The following is a 19,111-nucleotide window of genomic DNA, read 5'->3' on the forward strand; positions in this document are numbered from 1 at the left end:
GGTCGACTCCTTGCGACCCCATACACTGAAGCCCCCCAGGCTCCTCTGTCCATGGAATTCCCCAGGCAAGAATACTGGAGTGGGTTGCCATGCCCTCCTCCAGGGGATCTTCCTGACCAGGGGATTGAACCCGTGTCTCTTGCATTACAGGCAGATTCTTTACCACTGAGCTATCGGGGAAGCCCTGTGGCCTGCCGAACAATGTCTCCTTTAAAGGTCAGACTTAAAACCACCCCAATGGGGACTCAGGGCTCTTGCAGCCTCATCTGTTCCAAAGGTCTCTTCTGTGCTCACTGTAATGCACTGAAGACCTAAGAGGGAGCAATGAGGCTCTAGGATGTGATTTTTCAGGGGCTACAGGAGGCAGGGCCCCATGTCCATTTGTCTACCCACTTCCAAAACTCTCTACAGCTCCAGATGTCATAAACATCCCTACCTGTCCCAAAATACAGGGTCAAAGCAGGGAAGGAGTAAAGTGCAGGTGCATGTGGAATGGGCATAATAAGGAGTGGATGACCTAACTGGATGACTCTGAAGACTCCATCCCTCATCCCTACATCAGCGAATCCTATCACTCTTGGCTCAGCCTCCAAAATGTCCCATATATCCTACTGCTTCTTACTCCACTGCAACCACCCAGCTCTGAGACCACCATAATTTCTCTGCTGGACAGCTGCTAAAGAAGCCTCCCTGCTCCTGCTCTCACCCATCACATTCCCTCCTCCTCACAGCAGTCAGCGGGACCTTTCATTAACACAGCAGACTATGTCATTACCCTGCTTAGAATCTTTGAAAGGCTCCTCCCCTCACTCAGATCAACAGGAACATCTTTACAACAACCTACAACGTTATGCAAACTGGCACTCCCAGCCTTTCCTCTCAGTCACTTCACTCAGCCACACTGGTCTTGTTTGGCGATGGCTGCGTCCTCTTCCCGGAGCCCCCTCTCCCCGTACACCTGCACTCCCCGACACAGTCCTTCCTCTCCACAGGTCTCTGCTCCTCCACTCCGCTCCACTCCTCCACACCTCTCCACTTGTTTCATCTTTCTCCAGGATACTTGTCATTACCCACCTCGGAGGGCTTCTTTTCGTTCTGCCGGGGCCAGCCCGATTTGGTGCTGCTGGGCAGTTTGGAGCATCTTGATGCAGATGTAGCGTGACCTGCAGAGAGAGCACAGCCCATGAGGGGCCCCTGGAAGGCCAGGAACCCCACCCACCCATGTCCAAGGAAAGGAAACCTGTAAGGCAAGCTCTGGCTTGAATGCTCAGGAGGTGGAGACCTCTGTGAGCATCTGGTAGACTGTCCCTGCTCTGGGCCTCTCCAGCGATGAATGGGGACATGACGCCTCCCCCACTCACCCACCAGGAGAGACTTGGGAGGTGAAAGGCAGCTGGACAAGGACTCAGTATTAGCTTTCTGTGTGACCCAAGAGGGTTGCTCTAAAGTAGACACATAGACTTAAGCTTGAGCCCTGGCTCAGCCACTTATTAGCTCCTCATGATGGGCAAATGACTTAGTCTGAGCCTCAGCTTGCTTTTGTATAAAATGGGAGCAGAGAGTAACTATCCTCAGAGTTTTTGTGAGAATTAAATGAGACCATGCCTGTAAAGTCTTAGTACAGTCCCTTGCACAAGGCAATGCTTTGATAAACACTACCCATTATCACTGGGTTCTAAAGGCCCTTGTGGGACCACTAAGAGTGTACGTCACTCTATGGGTCACTCCACTCCAATGGGTCAAAGAAGCACACCCTAGATGGGCAGTGCGGGGACTGGTGAGAAGGGAGTGTGCCACAGCCCAGCCCAACTCCAATGCAGATACAGGGCTCAGCTGCCAGGTGCTCTCCCTTGCAGGTGCCAGGGGCTTCAAGGGTTCCTTTACCTGAAGTAGTTAGAAGCAGAGGACGCTGACACAGGCCACAGGCAGCGTGACTGCAGTCACAGAGGGCCAAATGCTGTGATCTACTGCCATGGGGAGGAAGAGCCAGCCAGGTCAGCCTCCAGGGCCAAGCTGGAGTCTGAGCAAACAGACCCCAAAGGACAGTGAAGGAAACCCGGAGGGAGAGAGCAGGAGAGAACTAGCTTCTCATCCTAGTGCATGTGTTCCTGAAACCCTCAGGTTCCTGGGGGTAAGAGAACTCCAGGGACTCTCAGGGGGCCTTGAGGCTCTCCCCAGTCCCAGCTGCTCACCATATATGTGAACAAGCTAAGGTCTACAGGCCCAGCCTCTGTGGCAGTGCAGCCTCTTTCTCAGCCTGGGCTTTCACCTGAGGGCACCACTAGGTGGAATCTTCCTGGCAGCACATCTCTCCTACACAGGGCAGAATGGCATTCTTTACTCTGACTGGCTCATGCAGGCCCGGGTTCCTGGGGCATCTAGGAAGAGCTGCCTTCTGGTACCAGGGACAAACTCTCACCTAATGCAAACTTTCTTGCCTCCCCATTTCAGGAGAGGTTCCCTAAGCCCCATTTTCTGTGTAAGAGTGTCCCCCTCTGTCCAGCTGACACACCCAGCTCCCACACAAGTCTATCTCTGAGATTCTACTGCCAAGATCCCATGAAGGTCAGGATCCTTCATTAATTTCTTCAGCAAACATTTACTGATCACCTATTATGTACTCCATCTAGCCGGATATGGCAGTCAGCAAGTCATGACCTCTCTTACCAAGGGGCTTACTTTGATAAGGAAATGGCACTTAGTTAGGAAATAACACTGATCAGGCAATTATAATGAAGAGTGACAGGGTTTTTTTGCCTGTTGTGTGGACACTTCCACAGGGCCCTGACTCAACAGCAGGGCCAGAAGGAGTGAGGTGTGTTCCTAGCAGTTCAGAACAGCACAGGCAAAAAAAGGCCCAGAGGGGAGTTGATCTGTTCCAACAAGAGCAAAACCCATGGGGTTGAGAGCTAGAGGGTAAAGGGGAGCAGAGCTGAGGAGGACACCAAGGCCCTGAAGGCCATGGTGCTGTGGGGATCTCAAAGGGAGCAGAGGGGCCCAGCCTGCTGTATGCTTCCATCAACATGGAGACCCTGGAGCAATGTCCCACCCCCCTAATCTGGGCCTGTGGTCCTGATAATTATTTAAACACTTTCCCTACAGGAGCCCCACATGGAAGGCCTTACTGTCAGTGGTATCAGAGTTGTCGCTGCTGATGGAGTACTTTCGCCTCTTCTCTTCCATCTGCAACAAAAACAGGCCCCATTATACTCACAGGCAGCTTGGGAAACCCTCAACCTCTCAGAAAACTGCCCGTCAGTCTACCTCCCCAAACTCAACCCGCGGCAGCAGAACAGTGAGAACAAGGCCATGCCCTAGCCTTCTCCTCAGGCAGTCTCCCCCTTCTCTCACCTACCTACATGGGCCCTGGGGCTGGGGCAGGGGGCAGCATCTCTCAGCTCCTGAGCCCAGAGCCTCACACAACAGAGAATCTAGTCAAAGACGACAACGAGGGAGGACAAGGGGGGTCAGCAGCCCCAGAATGAGCAGTGACTTGGACCTGCCTCTGCCCCGATCCCTCACCTGCCACAGAGTCCACTCTCACCTGCAAGCTGCAAGTGGCGCCCTGCTGGAGGCAGAGGAGGGAAAACAGAAACAAGACAGGCTCTCCCAGGAGGACCAGGCTACGGGAGTTGAGGGGCAAGCCAGCCTGCAAGCACTGGGCACACATTCTGCACATCCTGAGAGTGGCAGCCAGAGCGGCGTGGAACTGGGGTGGGGCAGGGAGGCTCCAAGCTGGCTTCCCGAGCCACACCAGGGCCAGAGCGAATGGGCTGCACCGCCCACCCTCCCCTCAGTGTCCATCTCCAGGTAAAAATACAAACTCACTTTCCCTCCACTACAATGTTTAGCTTCAAGGTAGAAGGGCGGCTCTCCCACACTGAGTTCTTTCCCCTACCCATGCCAACTCAGCTATCTCGTGTTCCTAACAACCTGGGGAGTTGTGAGCTATTAGCTTCATTTACTGAGGAGGCTCAGTGCCTTGTCCTGCTAGTGACTTGGCTGAACTGGGATTTGAATCCACGTGGTCTGATCCCTGAGCCCACACTGAGCTGCCTTTGTGCCCTTGTCAGCTCCTGCCTGTTGGAAGTGCTTTCCTCCCCACTATTTCCTCTAATCCTGCAGAGTCCTGGGTGGCAGAGCCTGCCCTGGTCCCCTCTTGGAGGGGAGCACACTGAGAGACTTGTTAACCTGCCTTACGTCTCACAGCTAGTCAGTGGCTGAGTCCCAGTTCAGAGAACAGACCCGGGGCTCGGAGCCCATGGTGCTTTTCACCATGTTTCTGTCAGCCTGGACCCTGGGCTGCCTCACTGTACACAGCAAAGGACAAGGACCCAGTGTCAGTAGGGAGAGAGCCCAGCTGCCGACCAACAGGGCTGCCCAGCCCCACTGTGAATCCCATTTGCCACCTGCTGTCACCCCAAGTCTGCTCATGCGGAGCCCTGGGAGAGGTCACCTTGTTTTACTGTGGCCTTGCAGAGGCCTTAGGAGCATTGGCTCTCTAAGGTGGGTTGCAATTACCCAGAACTCTGAGCTACTCAGAAGGACCCTCTGGCCTCAAACTTGACCTTAGACAGGAGCTTTTCTCCACCCCCATGTCTCCCGAGAGTAGGGTTAAGATGGAAGGTTCACTGGGGCTGCTTGCTGCCCATCTGCAAAGGTGGAAGCCAAGTGCTCTCCAGAGGGTGTGGAGGTCTGGAGGCATGCCTGGTGGGGAGGAGCACGGATGCCAAGGAGGCAGGAACCAGAGTTGAAACGGCTAAGTACCCACTGCTTGGGGAGGGGCACATCCTGGCATACAGGGACCCCAGTGAGGCCTCAGAACTGGCCCTTGGTGCTGGCAGGCATGATGGCTGCTTCCCTTTTGCAGGCAAGGAAAATGAAGCTCAGAGGTTAAGTGACTTGCCCAAGATCACAGTTCTTATAAGAGGTTTCTCTGACTCAGGAGACCATGCTCTTGACCTTGAGACTACTCTGCCTCTGTGCAGCCCAGTGGCTCAGGTCATAGACTGAATGACTGAATGGGGCACTAATACTCCACCCCCCAGATCCTTGCCCATCCTTGCTGTTCTCTGGGGTCTGCATGTGACAGAGGTGACTGTAACACAACTCTGACTCCAGCCTGAATCTTGCCAGCCCAGCTGTCGCAGGTAGGGTAGGAGAAGGGGGAGGAGTGCTCTTAGTGCACCCATCTGTTTTCTTCTGAAATCCTCTACATGAACGGCATTTTTCTTCATTTCCAGCAAATACGCACTTGCAAGCCAGGCTGTCCCATAATATAAAAGCAGCAGCACTGGACTCAGGGAGGCCAAGTTCAAATCCTATCTCCACCCCTCACTAGACCAGGGACCTTGGGAAAGACACACCTCCCCAAAGACACAAATTGGATCTGGAATTTTACATAAATCTCCTGAACTTAAAATGCTGGCAACTGATTTAGATATTTAAAACACTTTGAGAGGGCCAAACTAAACACATCTGTGGGCCAGAATCAGCTGGTGAGTGAAGGAGAGCAGCATAAAGCCCTTAGCACAGTGGCTGGCATTCCATATGGGTGCTGGTTATTAATACCACAGCAGACTTGGGCCAGGTGAACAGTTCTACCAGCCGCCACCCGAAGGCCTCCTCAGCAAGGCAGTGAGCTGTGCAGTAAGGAAGGTCCTGCCAATAGGACCCCTTGACTGCCAGGACCTCCTCCTACTGCTGTTTCCTGCTCCCCAGGACCAGTGTGACCTGTCAGCACACAGACCTGCACCCCACCCTCAGCCAGCTCCTCCATGAAACACCCCAGAGTCCTCCTGGACAGTGTGTTATTATGGAAGCAGATTTTGTGGCGGCTTAATTGGAATAATAACTAGGCTTCAGAGGGAAACCACTGCTTTGCTTCTTTTCTTTGAACCAAGTCTGTTCGAAAGGTCTCCCTGCCTTAGGTAAGCTTCTTCTCAGTGGGCAATGAAGCCTCAAATGAGGCCTGGCCTCCCCTGCGGGACAAGGCTTTGCCCCATGACGTCCCCCTCCAACCCAGCACAGAGGACACGGAGGATTCTTACCAAAGTTGAAATCCAGGGCTACACGTGCAGGTGGGAGATGGGGATGCCAAGACCTGATCTTGGCCTCTCGTTTTTCCTCTCTGATGGCTCCCCTAACCTCTCCCAAAGCAAGGTCTGCCCTAGGAAAATATTCAGGGTCACGAGGCACTTACTTTTAGGGACAGAAAGTACCACAAAGGAGACTCTGGGAAAGAAGTGTCCCCTTTTCCTGCCATTGCTACCAGTCCACTTGCACTCCCACACCTTCCCCAGCTATGAAGACACACACAGCTCTCCTCTGGGAGTCCTAGAGTCCCCTCAGGGAGCCGCCTTGCTGTGGCTCCTCCACCCCACTGCTGACCCTTGGCAAGTGCAGTGGGCGCTCCCTCCAGAACACACAGAGAATCCAGCCGCCTTCCCCATCTTTACTGCTTCTACGCTGGTCCAGGCCAGTCTCATCTCTCGAAGGACTCCTCATTCATCTCCCAACTTTCCCTACTGCTCCCTCATAATCCAGGATCCACACAGTAGCCAGAACGATCTTCAAAAAACATACATCAGATCATGTCATATGGCCTATTTCAAATCTTTCACAGGCTCCCTGTTGATCAAGGGCAAAACTCAAGCTTCTAACCATAAGACTTTATATGATCTGGTACCTGCCTACTGCATATTGACCACCAGCCCGTTTCCCACCACTTCCCAGTCGAACCAGCCTCCTTTCGTTTCCTGAAACAGAGAGTCTGCACCTCCAGACCTGTGCACAGGTGTGCTCTGTGCCTGTAATGATCTACACAATCTAGGCACCTTGGACTTTTCATCCTTCAGGTTTCGGCTTAAACATCACAGAGGTCTACGCCAGCTGCTTTATCTACAGAAAGCCCACCACCCAGTTACTCAGCTTCTTTAGAAGTGTTTCTTGAGCTACTTGTTGAATGTCCTTCTCCTTCAGAGTATATGTTCTACAACAAGAAAAAGTGTCACTGTTTGGATCCTTGCTTGTCCCCAGTACCCCTTCGAGTTGTACCTAGCACATAACAGGGGTTTGGTACACATGAAGTGCTGAGTGTGTTCTTGTCTCCTCCCTCCAGAAGTGTGGGGCCACACAGCCCAGCCAGCCTGCTCGCAGCCTGTGGGAGCAAACACCCCAGCCCAAGATTTCGACCTGTTTGCACAGCCCGCCTTCCCCGTCTTAACCTCACACGTTTTCCAAGAGGCTTTATTTGGTTGGGCTCCTGGCTAATGATCAATGTCAACTCAGTAATAGGGCAGCAGTTTGGTGGCAGATGTTTTCTTGGCAGCACTAGCCACTGGTCTTAGTGGGGACCTCAGGTCTGGACTTGAAACACCAATGCCCAATGCCAGCCCCCTTTAAAGACCTCTCCGCAAATAAACTCAAATAAACACCCTGGGCCTCTATTAACGCCCCTCCAGCTGACCCTGGAAACAGTGGGTCTTTCAGGCCTGCTACTGCAGCAGCTCCCTGGGCAGTTAAAACACCCCAACCTGGCCTCCGGCCTCTCCTCTCTGGGGACCACCAGGCCTGCCCAGCCTGCCACCACACACAGCAGGATTTCGTCTTCCTCCTTTAAAAAGGGGAGGAAAAGGCTTTCAAGCAGGCAATTTACCATTCCAGACACAATCTTTCAAAGAGAAACAAAAACTCTCCCTGTCTGAGGCAGACCGCTAAGGCGTGTGTGTAATAAGATGCTAATACAATTTAATGATATTTCGGCTGGAAAACCTGTCCTCAGAGCCTGCTTGTGTCGGGAAGGCCAGACATTCAGAAAACAAGAGCTGCACACTCTTAAACCGTTTTAAATGGGGGTCAGAGCCCCACTCTTTCCTATCTCTCATTAACTTTAATGCCTTCTCAGGGACAGTAACTGCTGTGACAACAGTGATTTTGTACACACAGATCCTCAGACTTGCTTCTCCAATCACAGGGAATCCTAATCCTCCTCCAACACCCATCACTGCTCGCCTGTCCCGGGGGCACCCAGCTCCCCTAGAACACACTCTCCACACCCACCCTCCAGACCCAGTTCTGAGGACATGCCAAGGGGATCCTGGGAGACAGAAAGGGGCTTTGTCTACTCTGTCCTTCAGCACTTTCACACTCTACCCTCCACCTCAGAGAGGGCAAAGTTCAGCCCACTCACTCCACGAATGACTGCCCATTGGCAACTGCAGGGTCCTTCTGGTTCCTTCTTCAGAGAAGGAAGCTGGCTCTCTGGCCTACCTTAAAGGGGAGAGGTCAAAGGTCAGCTGCATTTGGGTCCTATCCAGGTTATTAATAGTAAGAATAGCTAATACCAATCAGGTGCTTATCCCATGGCCGGCTTTGTGCTTAGTCTTCTTTATGCAACATATCACTTAATCCACACACCCACCATGAGGCAGGTACTGTCAGTAACACAGCTGCAGATGAAGAAACTGAGGTATGGAGCAATTGCCACAGCTGGTGACTGCAAAGCCAGCAGTCAAATCTCGGCTGTCTTACCTTAAAGAGAGCACCTTGCCCCCAGCACACAGTGCACATATCTACAACTTGGAGTATGGTTGGGGTGCTCCAGATTCCTGTGGGTTTCCTGAGAATCTTCCTGGGTTCCTCACCTTTGAGACACAGTGAGGATCTTACACGGATATTCCCCTCTTCACAAGTCCAACTTGGCCTCCCCATAGAGACCCCAAAGGGAAAACTGTGAGTGCCAAAAAGAGCCTGCTGGATGAGCTGTGAAGAATTTGGACTGGAAGCCTCTGATTGAATCTTGGATGTAAGATAAGTACCTCCCTGATAACTGGAACAACGCTTAATCAGAATACCCTGCCCCCAACCTCAAGGATGTGGAAATCAGTGCCAAAAGCCTCACCTCAAGATTCTGGAAGGACTTGGGGGCTGGGGATCAGAGTCCCACCTCACCTGTCAACAAAAGCTAAGTGGAGATTTCCGACTGCCTCTTGGATCAGTGTTATTGGCCATTCAGCCGGGCCATTTAGGGAAAGGAAAAGCACATTGGATGGGAAATGTTCTGGAAACATTTGCTGCATCCTGAGCCCAAACAACTCTACCCTTAAACACTTCAACTCCAAAAGTGCTGGGGAGACCCTTGGCTAAACAGTTTCAAAACCAACACTCACTGCAAGTCTTGCTGCCTGGGGCAAGGACTTCCCTCAGTGAGGCATTTGCTGTGGAACCAAATGCTTTTCCACTCTAGACAACAGCCAACAGCACTTGGGACAACTGAGAGGCCTCCAGATCAAACAAACATCCCTTTTTTCCCCTACCATGCAAACTTTCTCAATAAATTATTCGCCCACTTCGGATCAAAGCCTGTTTTTGCAGCCTGTGACCTAAAAAGCAAATAGCATCTCTTAAACATGAAAGCCCTCCTCCCTGCCTGGGTCGGCTTTATTACTCATTCCTTCCTCTTACAGTTATTCTGTTGTTATTTTCCTTCTCTGCTTGTTAGATCGTTCTGCGAGTCCCAACCCGCCTGAGGAAGATGGGACAGGAGAGATGGTGCCTTCACTTGGGGCCCTAAGGTGGAAAAGGAAGTCAGGGTAGGGGAGAAGCCAGCACCCTGGGAACCCAGGAAACAGGGCCAGGCCCGGTTGGCAGCTCCCTGCCCAGCTCTTCTGCCAAATGTCCTACTGGGAATTTTACCAGTGAAGGGAGGGAGTTAATGTCACCCTGGGAGGAGAGGCCAGGAGGCCCTACCACCACCCAGGCCCAAGACTAAGTCAGCAAACATAAACGTTAAAGGGACATCCTGACAGCTTGTCTGGCCTCAAAGCTCAGGGTTCCTCCCCCTTGCAACAAAGGCAAGGTAGCAGTCAGTTGTGTCCTCTCAGCTCCTCGGCTAGGAGTGTAAACGCGATGCCTCCTGATGACCCCTGCAAACTTAAGACCCTGTATAAAAACTTCGTGTCTTGGAATTCCAAAGTGGGGGACGACGAGAGAGAATGCTAAGCGCGAGGGCAAGGTTTGGGAATTTGCAGAGACCAGAGACGCCGGATGCTTCCTACCCTTGGCACCGAGCAAAGGGAAACACAGCCCTTCCCGCCCCACCAGCCCAGGGCATGAAACCAGAAGACAAGGTGCTAAGGAAAAACGTCCCGGCCGGCAGCAAAGGCTAAGGGGAGTGGGAGGGGGGTGGCGCGCGCCTCCAGCCTGCCCCTAAAGGTAGTCCGCGGGACAGCAAGCTGGAGGCGCGCCGGCGTGATTCTGACCGCGGGAGCCGGGAGGAGGAGCCGGAGGTGGCTGCGGGGGGCTCCAGCCCTGGCTGGAAGCGGTTCGGGCAGGGGGTGGCGCCGGGAGGTGGCCTTGACCCGGGAGCGGAAGGAGGAGCTTAGGTGTAACGGGTGAGAGCAGTCGAGCCCCTTGGGGGTGGCAACTGTGTGTGGTGGGGGACAGAGAGTGTGTGTGGGGAGGGTGGGTGTCCTGGGCCTCTAGAAGCTACAGTCAAGCCTTCCTGCTTGTCTCGCAGACATCCTCCTTTTCTGACATTAAAGCTACGAACCACCAAGCTGACCCCTTCTCTCCTTGGCCTGAAGTACAGGGTATCTCAGGGGCCAGGGATAAGCGGGAAGGGACCGGAGGGAGCCACAAGTCTACACCCAGGCGGAGAGGAGGCGGGCAGAAGCCGCTCCGCAGGCGCAGGCGAGTGGGTGGGAAGGAGGGAGGGAGAGAGGGAGGAAGGAGGTGAGGCCGGGAAGATGCCACTGCCGGGGGCGGGGCGGGGCCGGGGATCCGGGAGAGGGACTGCAGCGGTGCTTGGTGGGGGCGGGGGCTGCAATGTCACTCATTTGGGGGTCAGGTGTGTAAGTCCCAAGCTCAGGGCGCCACTTGCCTACATCTTCCCAGTACCACTCAGGGATCGGGGCGGAGCCGGAGGGCAGGGGACTGCAGAACCGTCCCCTGAGCGGGACGCGAACCAGCAGAGTTGGGAGAAGGTAAACAAGGGCCACGCCCCCTGCCGTCGCCCCGCGGGCGCGCACCCGCCGCTCCGGCGGCCGCCGGTACATTTCCACTCCCAGCAGCGTTTCTCCCCCGCTGGACTCGCGCGCAGCCCTGGACGGGGGGGTTGCCCCCGACCCCAGCCCGCGCCCCCGCGCTGGAGCTGTGAACCCTCCATACTCACCTGGAAAGGGTATCCCCCGCCCCTCCAAAAAACTGCTTAATTTGTGCAGAGCCTCCGCGCCCGGGAGCCGAGCATGCTGCCCCCGCGTGCATAGCCCGCGTGCACCCAGCCGGGAGAGGGGGCAACAGGGCGGAGGCGGTAGCCCCCGGAAGGTGTCTGGGACCGGACCGGCTGCACGTGAGCCCAGCGCGGGGTCATGTGCACCGGCTCGACCCGGTTCGGCGCCCGGACGTGCTGCGTATCAACAAAATGAAACTCGGGGAGACAGGAGGGCAGATACCCCCGGGTCCTCCGAACCCACGTCCCCGGCCGCGCGACCTCCTCTCCGCACAGGTCTCCAGCCGCAGCCCCTCCGCCCAGCCAGAGCCCGCGGGGCAAGTTGCAGCCCAGGCGCGCCCCCGCCCGCCCGCGCCCCCTCCCCGGCCCAGGGGCGCTTTGCCGCAGTCATTAATAAAGAAGGTCGCCAAGCTCACCCTTCCAAAAGTTGTTGTTGCATGCGCCCCTCTCAGCCTCCCCGCAATGTACTCTTTAAAACACGACTGACCAACATGCGCAATCTCCCCTGTGCTGTGCATCGGCACCCCCCCCCCCCCCCGCGCGCGCGCTGGCTTCCTAGAACAGGCAGCCAGCAGGAGAGAGAGGGAGCGAGCGAGCAAGAGAGAGAGAGAGAGAGAGGGAGCGAGAAGCGCTGGCAGATCTGTTGCAAAAACACAAAATAACGCCGTGGAGATGCGCAGGGCCAGTCGCCGGGGGCTGGATCTTACCTTGCTCCGCGGTGCCCTTCCGAGGGGCGCTACCCACGGTTACGCGCCGCGGCTGGGGCCGGCGTGGGAAGGATGCTCCTGAAACCCGGAGCTCCTGGGGCCGGCGCGGGCGGGCGGGGGGCGCGCATCCATCCGGGGTCGTGGCGAAGGAGGTGGCCGGGGCCGTGGGGTCCCCGGCACCGCACCCTGGCCGGGGACGGTCAGCCCGCTGGACCTAAGCCCTTGACGCTAGGAGTGGGCGCAAAGTAACTCCATGGACGCCTCTCACCCACCCCCCCAAATAGCCTCCAACTGCGATGGCCGCGGTCGGCACCATTCACCAACCCCCCTGTGTATGTTTCTGTTTCTTTTTAAACCAAGACTTCCTTGTGATCTCTTTAGAAAAAAAAAAAAAATGTGTTGGGGTGGGGGCGGGGTGGGGGTGGGGTGGGGGCAGGCGGGAGGAGCGAGGGAGGGGGAGTAGCCACTTTTTTCTTATTCACTCGGATCTCCACTCCTGACCCCCCCGTCCACCCCCCCGCCCAGTTGTTTGGCTCCAGCAGCGGGTTCAGGTAGCGTTGCAGGCCTCCGGGTGGAGGGCACCCTGCTGGGCCGCCCTCTTGCCTGCACCTCGGGCCTGTACTCCCCACGGGCTCTGGGGCGCCCCCAGCCCGCCCTGTCCCCAGGGCCGGGCCCAAGCGGCGGCTGCGCCCGTGCAAGTCCCATCAGGTCTGCTCACACTTCACACACTCACACACATACCCCGCCCCTCCACTCTCTCTCACACTTTCTGCTCACACCCCGCCCCCTTCGCGCCCCAGACCGGGGCGGCGCCCCCCCGCAACCTTTAAAAAAAAAAAAGCAAGCTTATACTTAAAAAAATCTTTTGGCGCCATATTAATGACGTACTTAAAATTTGCCATTTCTCCCTGCGTCAAAAAGACGTTTCTTTGCAAATAACAGCCTGAAGGCGACACTCGCGGAGGGAACGAGGTTTGCACAGAGCACCCCGCCTCCCGGGGTTCCAGCGCTGGAAGACCCTCGCTCTAGGCCCTGCTGGTTAAATCGCTGGTTTAAAAATGCGAAACGAATAAATCGCGTGGCGTTTTGCAGCGCCAGAAGTGAGCAGAAAGTGCTGGCTGGAGCGGAGGGGAGGGGCGCGCGCGAGTCTGGGGGAGGGGGCGCGGCTCTCCTCCCCCACCCAGAGCAGATGGAAACTAACATCCCGGGCTGGGGAAACTTGAAATTGTGGGCCACCTCAGGAAGGAGGGGCGGTCCGTAGAGAGGGTCCCTCTCGGGTTCATCGCCCCCCTCCCCCCGCCCGAGTGCCTCCTGGCGCCCGGCTCAGCCCCGCATTTCCGGGGGATAGAGAACGCAGTGATGGGTGAGTGGGTGGGTGGCTGCACGTCCTGGTTCCTGTAGGAGTTTGCCGGAGGGTATCCACTTCCCCCTTGCTCCTTCCCACTCCCCTTAAAGGGTTAAAAACCAAGGGGCAACTTCCAAGGATTGGCACTTGGCGAGGAAGCGGGGCGCCCCTCTCCCCACCCTTCGCCTCCTCGCCCCTCCTCCTCCGGCTCCACTTCCCGACTTGACCTTGTGGTGCACAGTTCGCTGGGATCCTCGCAGTTTCTGGAAGAAGAGCTTGCGCTCGCCAGGCAGGCGGGCTGTCGGGCGGCTCTCGGGCGCTGGCGGGGCCTTGGGTCCGTTCCCGGAGCCGCGGGCCACACCCACCCAGCCCGCTGCGCCCGCCGCACTCACCTTCTCTCGAGGAAGGAGCCTGGCTGGCCTTCTGGATGGGGAGAAGTGGGGGGCAAACTGCAGCCTTCTCAGATGCTCCCAGCTAGGGAGGGGGTGGTCTGGACTCCGGCGGGGTTGGGGGGTGGGGGAGACCTGGGAGCCAGGCCCAATATCCTCAAAGCATCATTGCCAACTTTTTCTAACCCCTCCTTTTTGGCTATCCCTCAAACATGATCCAATAATTTCTTCAACCTCACCTCTGACTTTGAAGGCACGTGGGTGAGTTGTGAACTGAAACAGGAACCGCCTCCCCTCTCCAAGACTGAAGGTTGTTTATCCTTTCTTTTCCCTCCACCCCTTCTGTGGAAAGATAAATATTAAATTTACATAAGATGACATTTATGTGACAATTAAGAAGATTCCCTGATGGAATGTTGTGAACACATTTGCTTATAGGAGAAATAAATCCAATAATAAACAAACTCATAATAACAGCACAAATCCTCAGACAGGGCGGATTGTCTACACAACAAAGAGGGAGATGATGGATGCTGAAATAAGCACTTTTTGCCACAGGAAAGAAATACAAGCTCCAAGGGAGTCACTGCAACATTTCTCTTCCTTGGCCTTCATTCACAAAGTCTAGGGAAGTTTGCCAGCAAGATTGAGGGGCTGGGTATCACCTCCCAATTAGATCTGCTCCAGCGTTCAGTAGTCAGTTGGTAGGTTTTCCGAACCTCAAGCTCAGTGCCCAGAAACAGGTGTCCCAGACTAAGAGCATGTAACAAAATGGTTAAATAGGGAGGCTCTAATTCTGGCTCTGCAGTTCCAAGACTGCTTCATGTGGGCAGGTGAATTCATCTCTGGGTCTCTTTCTCCTCTTCTGTAGAATGGGGTGGTTGGAGGCTTCCTGAGGCCATATATATATATATATATATATATATATGGACTATAAGTGTATAGCAGGGCCTGACTCAGTGTATATGGTGCACATTAGCACTTTTCCTGGTGCCTACATTTTGGAAGGGTGCGAATATACTCCCTGAAAGCTGTTAGCACTAAGAAACTGAGGGACATATACAAGATCTCCCACTGTGGGCCAAAGGGAAGGCCAGGAGAAAAAACTGAATGATTGTGGACATCATGGTCAAGGTCCAGATGGTAGCTGCATATCTGAGGTGAGAGTGGAGGTACCAAGATACAGTGGCACAGTTGAAGGGAACTGCTCTTGTTAGAGCTAGTCGTAGAGGGTTTACATGTAGGAGAGAACTGGACAGGCTCCTCCTCTTAGCCATCCTGATCCCATGGCAAGCAGTTATTAAATGACCTAGAGGAAGAAGAGGGAGTGAATGACCATTTATAGGGCACCTGATCTGGGCTGTGGACTGTTAGTCATCCTCCTTCATCCTCAGGAAAACCGCATGTTACCTATTCAAAAGATTTAGCAACTTGCCAACAGTAGAACAGCTAGCAAGTGGCAGCAGAATGGGCACCTAGTCCAGCAGACCCCAGGACCCATGTGCTTTCCATTTTACCACACTGCCAAAAATTACTAGCATGACTGGTTTGACTGGGGATGGGAGCCTGATTGCTATATTGGCAAGAAATAATTGTATGAGCTGCACTTTTTCTCTGAGGTGGTTTCCCTGACTTTGGGTGAGATCCAAGTCACCTAAATAGTCCTTGGAAGGTACTTCTTGTTTAGGATGGGGTACTCCATTAGAATCCTTGAGTTTGTACTGTTCTGTGCTACTGTTTAAGGCTAACCTTGGAAATGTAAATAGAATGATTTCATGGAAGCTAATTATAACTCCTCAATCCTTGTTAAAACTTTCACAAATCATTCATTAACTTTTTACAGAAAAAAAAAGAGAGAGAATCTTGGTGTCCTTGGAAATGTAATCATTAATTATTTTCAACAAATATTTATTGAGTGCCTTCTGTATGTTAAGCATCATTCTAGGTGCTGGGAATACAGCACAAACAGGATAGAAAAAATGCGTATTCTCTAAAGGCGGAGCCAAGATGGTGGAGAGGGAAGACACAGAGTCAGTGTGTCCTCACACATAGGATACTCACCACACTGCTGGTGAGGGACCTCCGACAACCAGGCAGACAGGAGGAATCCAGAAGCAACCAAAAACCAACACAATATTGCAAAGAAATTATCCTCCAATTAAAAAAAAAAAGCCTATTCTGACTTCCTAGTTAAAGGAAATACATAATTTTTTAAAGTTGAAAAAAAGCTTATATTTGAAGGTTAGTAGGTGCCGTGGAGAAGAATTAAGTAGAAAGGGGGATAGGGAATGTGAGGATGCAGTTTAAATAGAGTCCTCAGGGAAAAGCTTGCTGAGAAGATAGATTTTGAGTAAAATGAGATGAAGGAATGAGTTGTGAGGGTTTATGGAGGAAGAGCATTCTGAGATAGGGATTCTTTTTTTTTCTTCTTTCTTTTTTATTTTTTAAATTATGAAAGTATGATAACACATTTACAGGAGACTTGGAAAATCTCCAAGACGGACGGATCATAGTGGAGAAGTCTGACAGAATGTGGTCCACTGGAGAAGGGAATGGCAAACCACTTCAGTATTCTTGCCTTGAGAACCCCATGAACAGTATGAAAAGGCAAAATGATAGGCTACTGAAAGAGGAATTCCCCAGGGCGGTGAGTACGCAATATGCTACTGGAGATCAGTGGAGAATAACTCCAGAAAGAATGAAGGGATGGAGCCAAAGCAAAAACAATACCCAGTTGTGGATGTGACTAGTGATAGAAGCAAGGTCTGATGCTGTAAAGAGCAATATAGGAACCTGGAATGTTAGGTCCATCAATCAAGGCAAACTGGAAGTGGTCAAACAGGAGATGGCAAGAGTGAATGTCGACATTCTAGGAATCAGCAAACTAAAATGGACTGGAATGGGTGAATTTAACTCAGATGACCATTGTAATACTGTGCGCAAGAATCCCTTAGAAGAAATGGAGTAGCCATCATGGTCAACAAAAGAGTCCAAAATGCAGTACTTGGATGCAGTCTCAAAAACGACAGAATGATCTCTGTTCGTTTCCAAGGCAAACCATTCAATATCACGGTTATCCAAGCCTATGTCCCAACCAGTAACGCAGAAGAAGCTGAAACTGAATGGGTCTATGAAGACCTACAAGACCTTTTAGAACTAACAACACCCTAAAAAAGATGTCCTTTTCATTATAGGGGACTGGAATGCAAAATAGGAAGTCAGGAACACCTGGAGTAACAGGCAACTTTGGCCTTGGAGTACAGAATGAAGCAGGGCAAAGGCTAATAGAGTTTTGCCAAGAGAACACACTGGTCATAGCAAACACCCTCTTCCAACAACACAAGAGAAGACTCTACACATGGACATCAGCAGATGGTCAACACCAAAATCAGCTTGATTATATTCTTTGCAACCAAAGATGGAGAAGCTCTATACAGTCAGCAAAAATAAGACTGGGAGCTGACTGTGGCTCAGATTATGAATGCCTCACTGCCAAATTCAGACTTAAATTGAAGAAAGTAGGGAAAACCACTAGACCATTGAGATATGACCTAAATCAAATCCCTTATGATTATACAGTGGAAGTGAGAAATAGATTTAAGGGACTAGATTTGATAGACAGAGTGCCTGATGAACTATGGATGGAGGTTCGTGACATTGTGCAGGAGACATTGTACAAAGCCTTCCTCAGCGATCAATGCAAAGAAACAGAGGAAAACAACAGAATGGGAAAGACTAGAGATCTCTTCAAGAAAATCAGAGATACCAAAGGAACATTTCATGAAAAGATGGGCTCGATAAAGGACAGAAATGGTATGGACTTAACAGAAGCAGAAGATATTAAGAAGAGGTGGCAAGAATACACAGAAGAACTGTACAAAAATCTTCACAACCCAGATAATCACGATGGTGTGATCAGTTATCTAGGGTCAGACATCCTGGAATGTGAAGTCAAGCGGGCCTTAGAAAGCATCACTATGAACAAAGTGGAGGTGATGGAATTCCAGTTGAGCAGTTTCAAATCCTGAAAGATGATGCTGTGAAAGTGCTGCACTCAATATGCCAGCAGATTTGGAAAACTCAGCAGTGGCCACAGGACTGGAAAAGGTCAGTTTTCATTGCAATCCCAAAGAAAGGAAATGCCAAAGAATGCTCAAACTACCGCACAATTGCACTCATCTCACACACTAGTAAAGTAATGCTCAAAATTCCCCAAGTCAGGCTTCAGCAATATGTGAAGCGTGAACTTCCAGATGTTCAAGCTGGTTTTAGAAAAGGCAGAGGAATCAGAGATCAAATTGCCAACATCCGCTGGGTCTTGGAAAAAGCAAGAGAGTTCCAGAAAAACATCTATTTCTGCTTTATTGACTATGCCAAAGCCTTTGACTGTGTGGATCACAATAAACTGTAGAAAATTCTGAAAGAGATGGGAATGCCAGAGCACCTGACCTGCCTCTTGAGAAATCTGTATACAGGTCAGGAAGCAATAGTTAGACCTGCACATGGAACAACAGACTGGTTCCAAATAGGAAAAGGAGTACGTCAAGGCTGTATATTGTCACCCTGCTTATTTAACTTCTATGCAGAGTACATCATGAGAAACGCTGGGCTGGAAGAAGCACAAGCTGGAATCAAGATTGCCGGGAGAAATATCAATAACCTCAGATATGCAGATGACACCACCCTTTTGGTAGAAAGTGAAGAGGAACTAAAAAGCCTCTTGATGAAAGTGAAAGAGGAGAGTGAGAAAGTTGACTTAAAGCTTAACATTCAGAAAACTAAGATCATGGCATCTGGTCCCATCACTTCATGGGAAATAGATGGGGAAACGGTGGAAACAGTGTCAGACTTTATTTTGGGGGGGCTCCAAAATCGCTGCAGATGTTGACTGCAGCCATGAAATTAAAAGACGTTTACTCCTTGGAAGAAAAGTTATGACCAACCTACATAGCATATTCAAAAGTAGAGACATTACTTTGCCAACAAACGTCTGTCTAGTCACGGCTATGGTTTTTCCAGTGGTCATGTATGGATGTGAGAGTTGGACTGTGAAGAAGGCTGAGTGCCAAAGAATTGATGCTTTTGAACTGTGGTGTTGGAGAAGACTCCTGAGAGTCCCTTGGACTGCAAGGAGATCCAACCAGTCCATTCTAAAGGAGATCAGCCCTGGATGTTCTTTGGAAGGAATGATGCTGAAGCTGAAACTCCAATACTTTGGCCACCTCATGCGAAGAGTTGGCCCATTGGAAAAGACCCTGATGCTGGGAGGGATTGGGGGCAGGAGGAGAAGGGGACGACAGAGGTTGAGATGACTGGATGGCATCATTGACTCGATGGACATGAGTTTGGGTGAACTCTGGGAGTTGGTGATGGACAGGGAGGCCTGGCATGCTGTGATTCATGAGGTCGCGAAGAGTCGGACACAACTGAGCAACTGAAC

At 52.3% G+C, this 19,111-nt stretch overlaps 1 protein-coding gene across 7 annotated transcripts in view; it reads right to left on the reverse strand.

Moving 5' to 3' along the window:
- The window catches only part of JADE2 (jade family PHD finger 2), a 49,306-nt gene extending 35,491 nt beyond the window's left edge, over positions 1-13,815 (reverse strand). Inside the window, exons 1-3 of one of the 7 annotated variants that reach the window (XM_040240087.1) lie at positions 13,675-13,815; positions 3,126-3,183; positions 1,075-1,163 (exon numbers count right to left, since the gene is read on the reverse strand). In XM_040240087.1, coding sequence (XP_040096021.1) covers positions 1,075-1,163; positions 3,126-3,183 — 147 coding nt within the window. In that variant the 5' untranslated portion in view covers positions 13,675-13,815. Of the gene's footprint in view, positions 1-1,074; positions 1,164-3,125; positions 3,184-8,191; positions 10,212-11,173; positions 11,266-11,646; positions 11,784-11,937; positions 12,323-13,509; positions 13,640-13,674 lie in introns of those variants that run through there. The other 6 variants (XM_040240084.1, XM_040240083.1, XM_040240089.1 and 3 more) reach the window with 6 other exon arrangements.
- Between the last annotated feature and the right edge of the window lie 5,296 nt (positions 13,816-19,111).

The sequence above is a fragment of the Oryx dammah genome, unplaced genomic scaffold (assembly GCF_014754425.2).
Source record: "Oryx dammah isolate SB20612 unplaced genomic scaffold, SCBI_Odam_1.1 HiC_scaffold_5, whole genome shotgun sequence".
Classification (NCBI taxonomy): Eukaryota; Metazoa; Chordata; class Mammalia; order Artiodactyla; family Bovidae; genus Oryx; species Oryx dammah.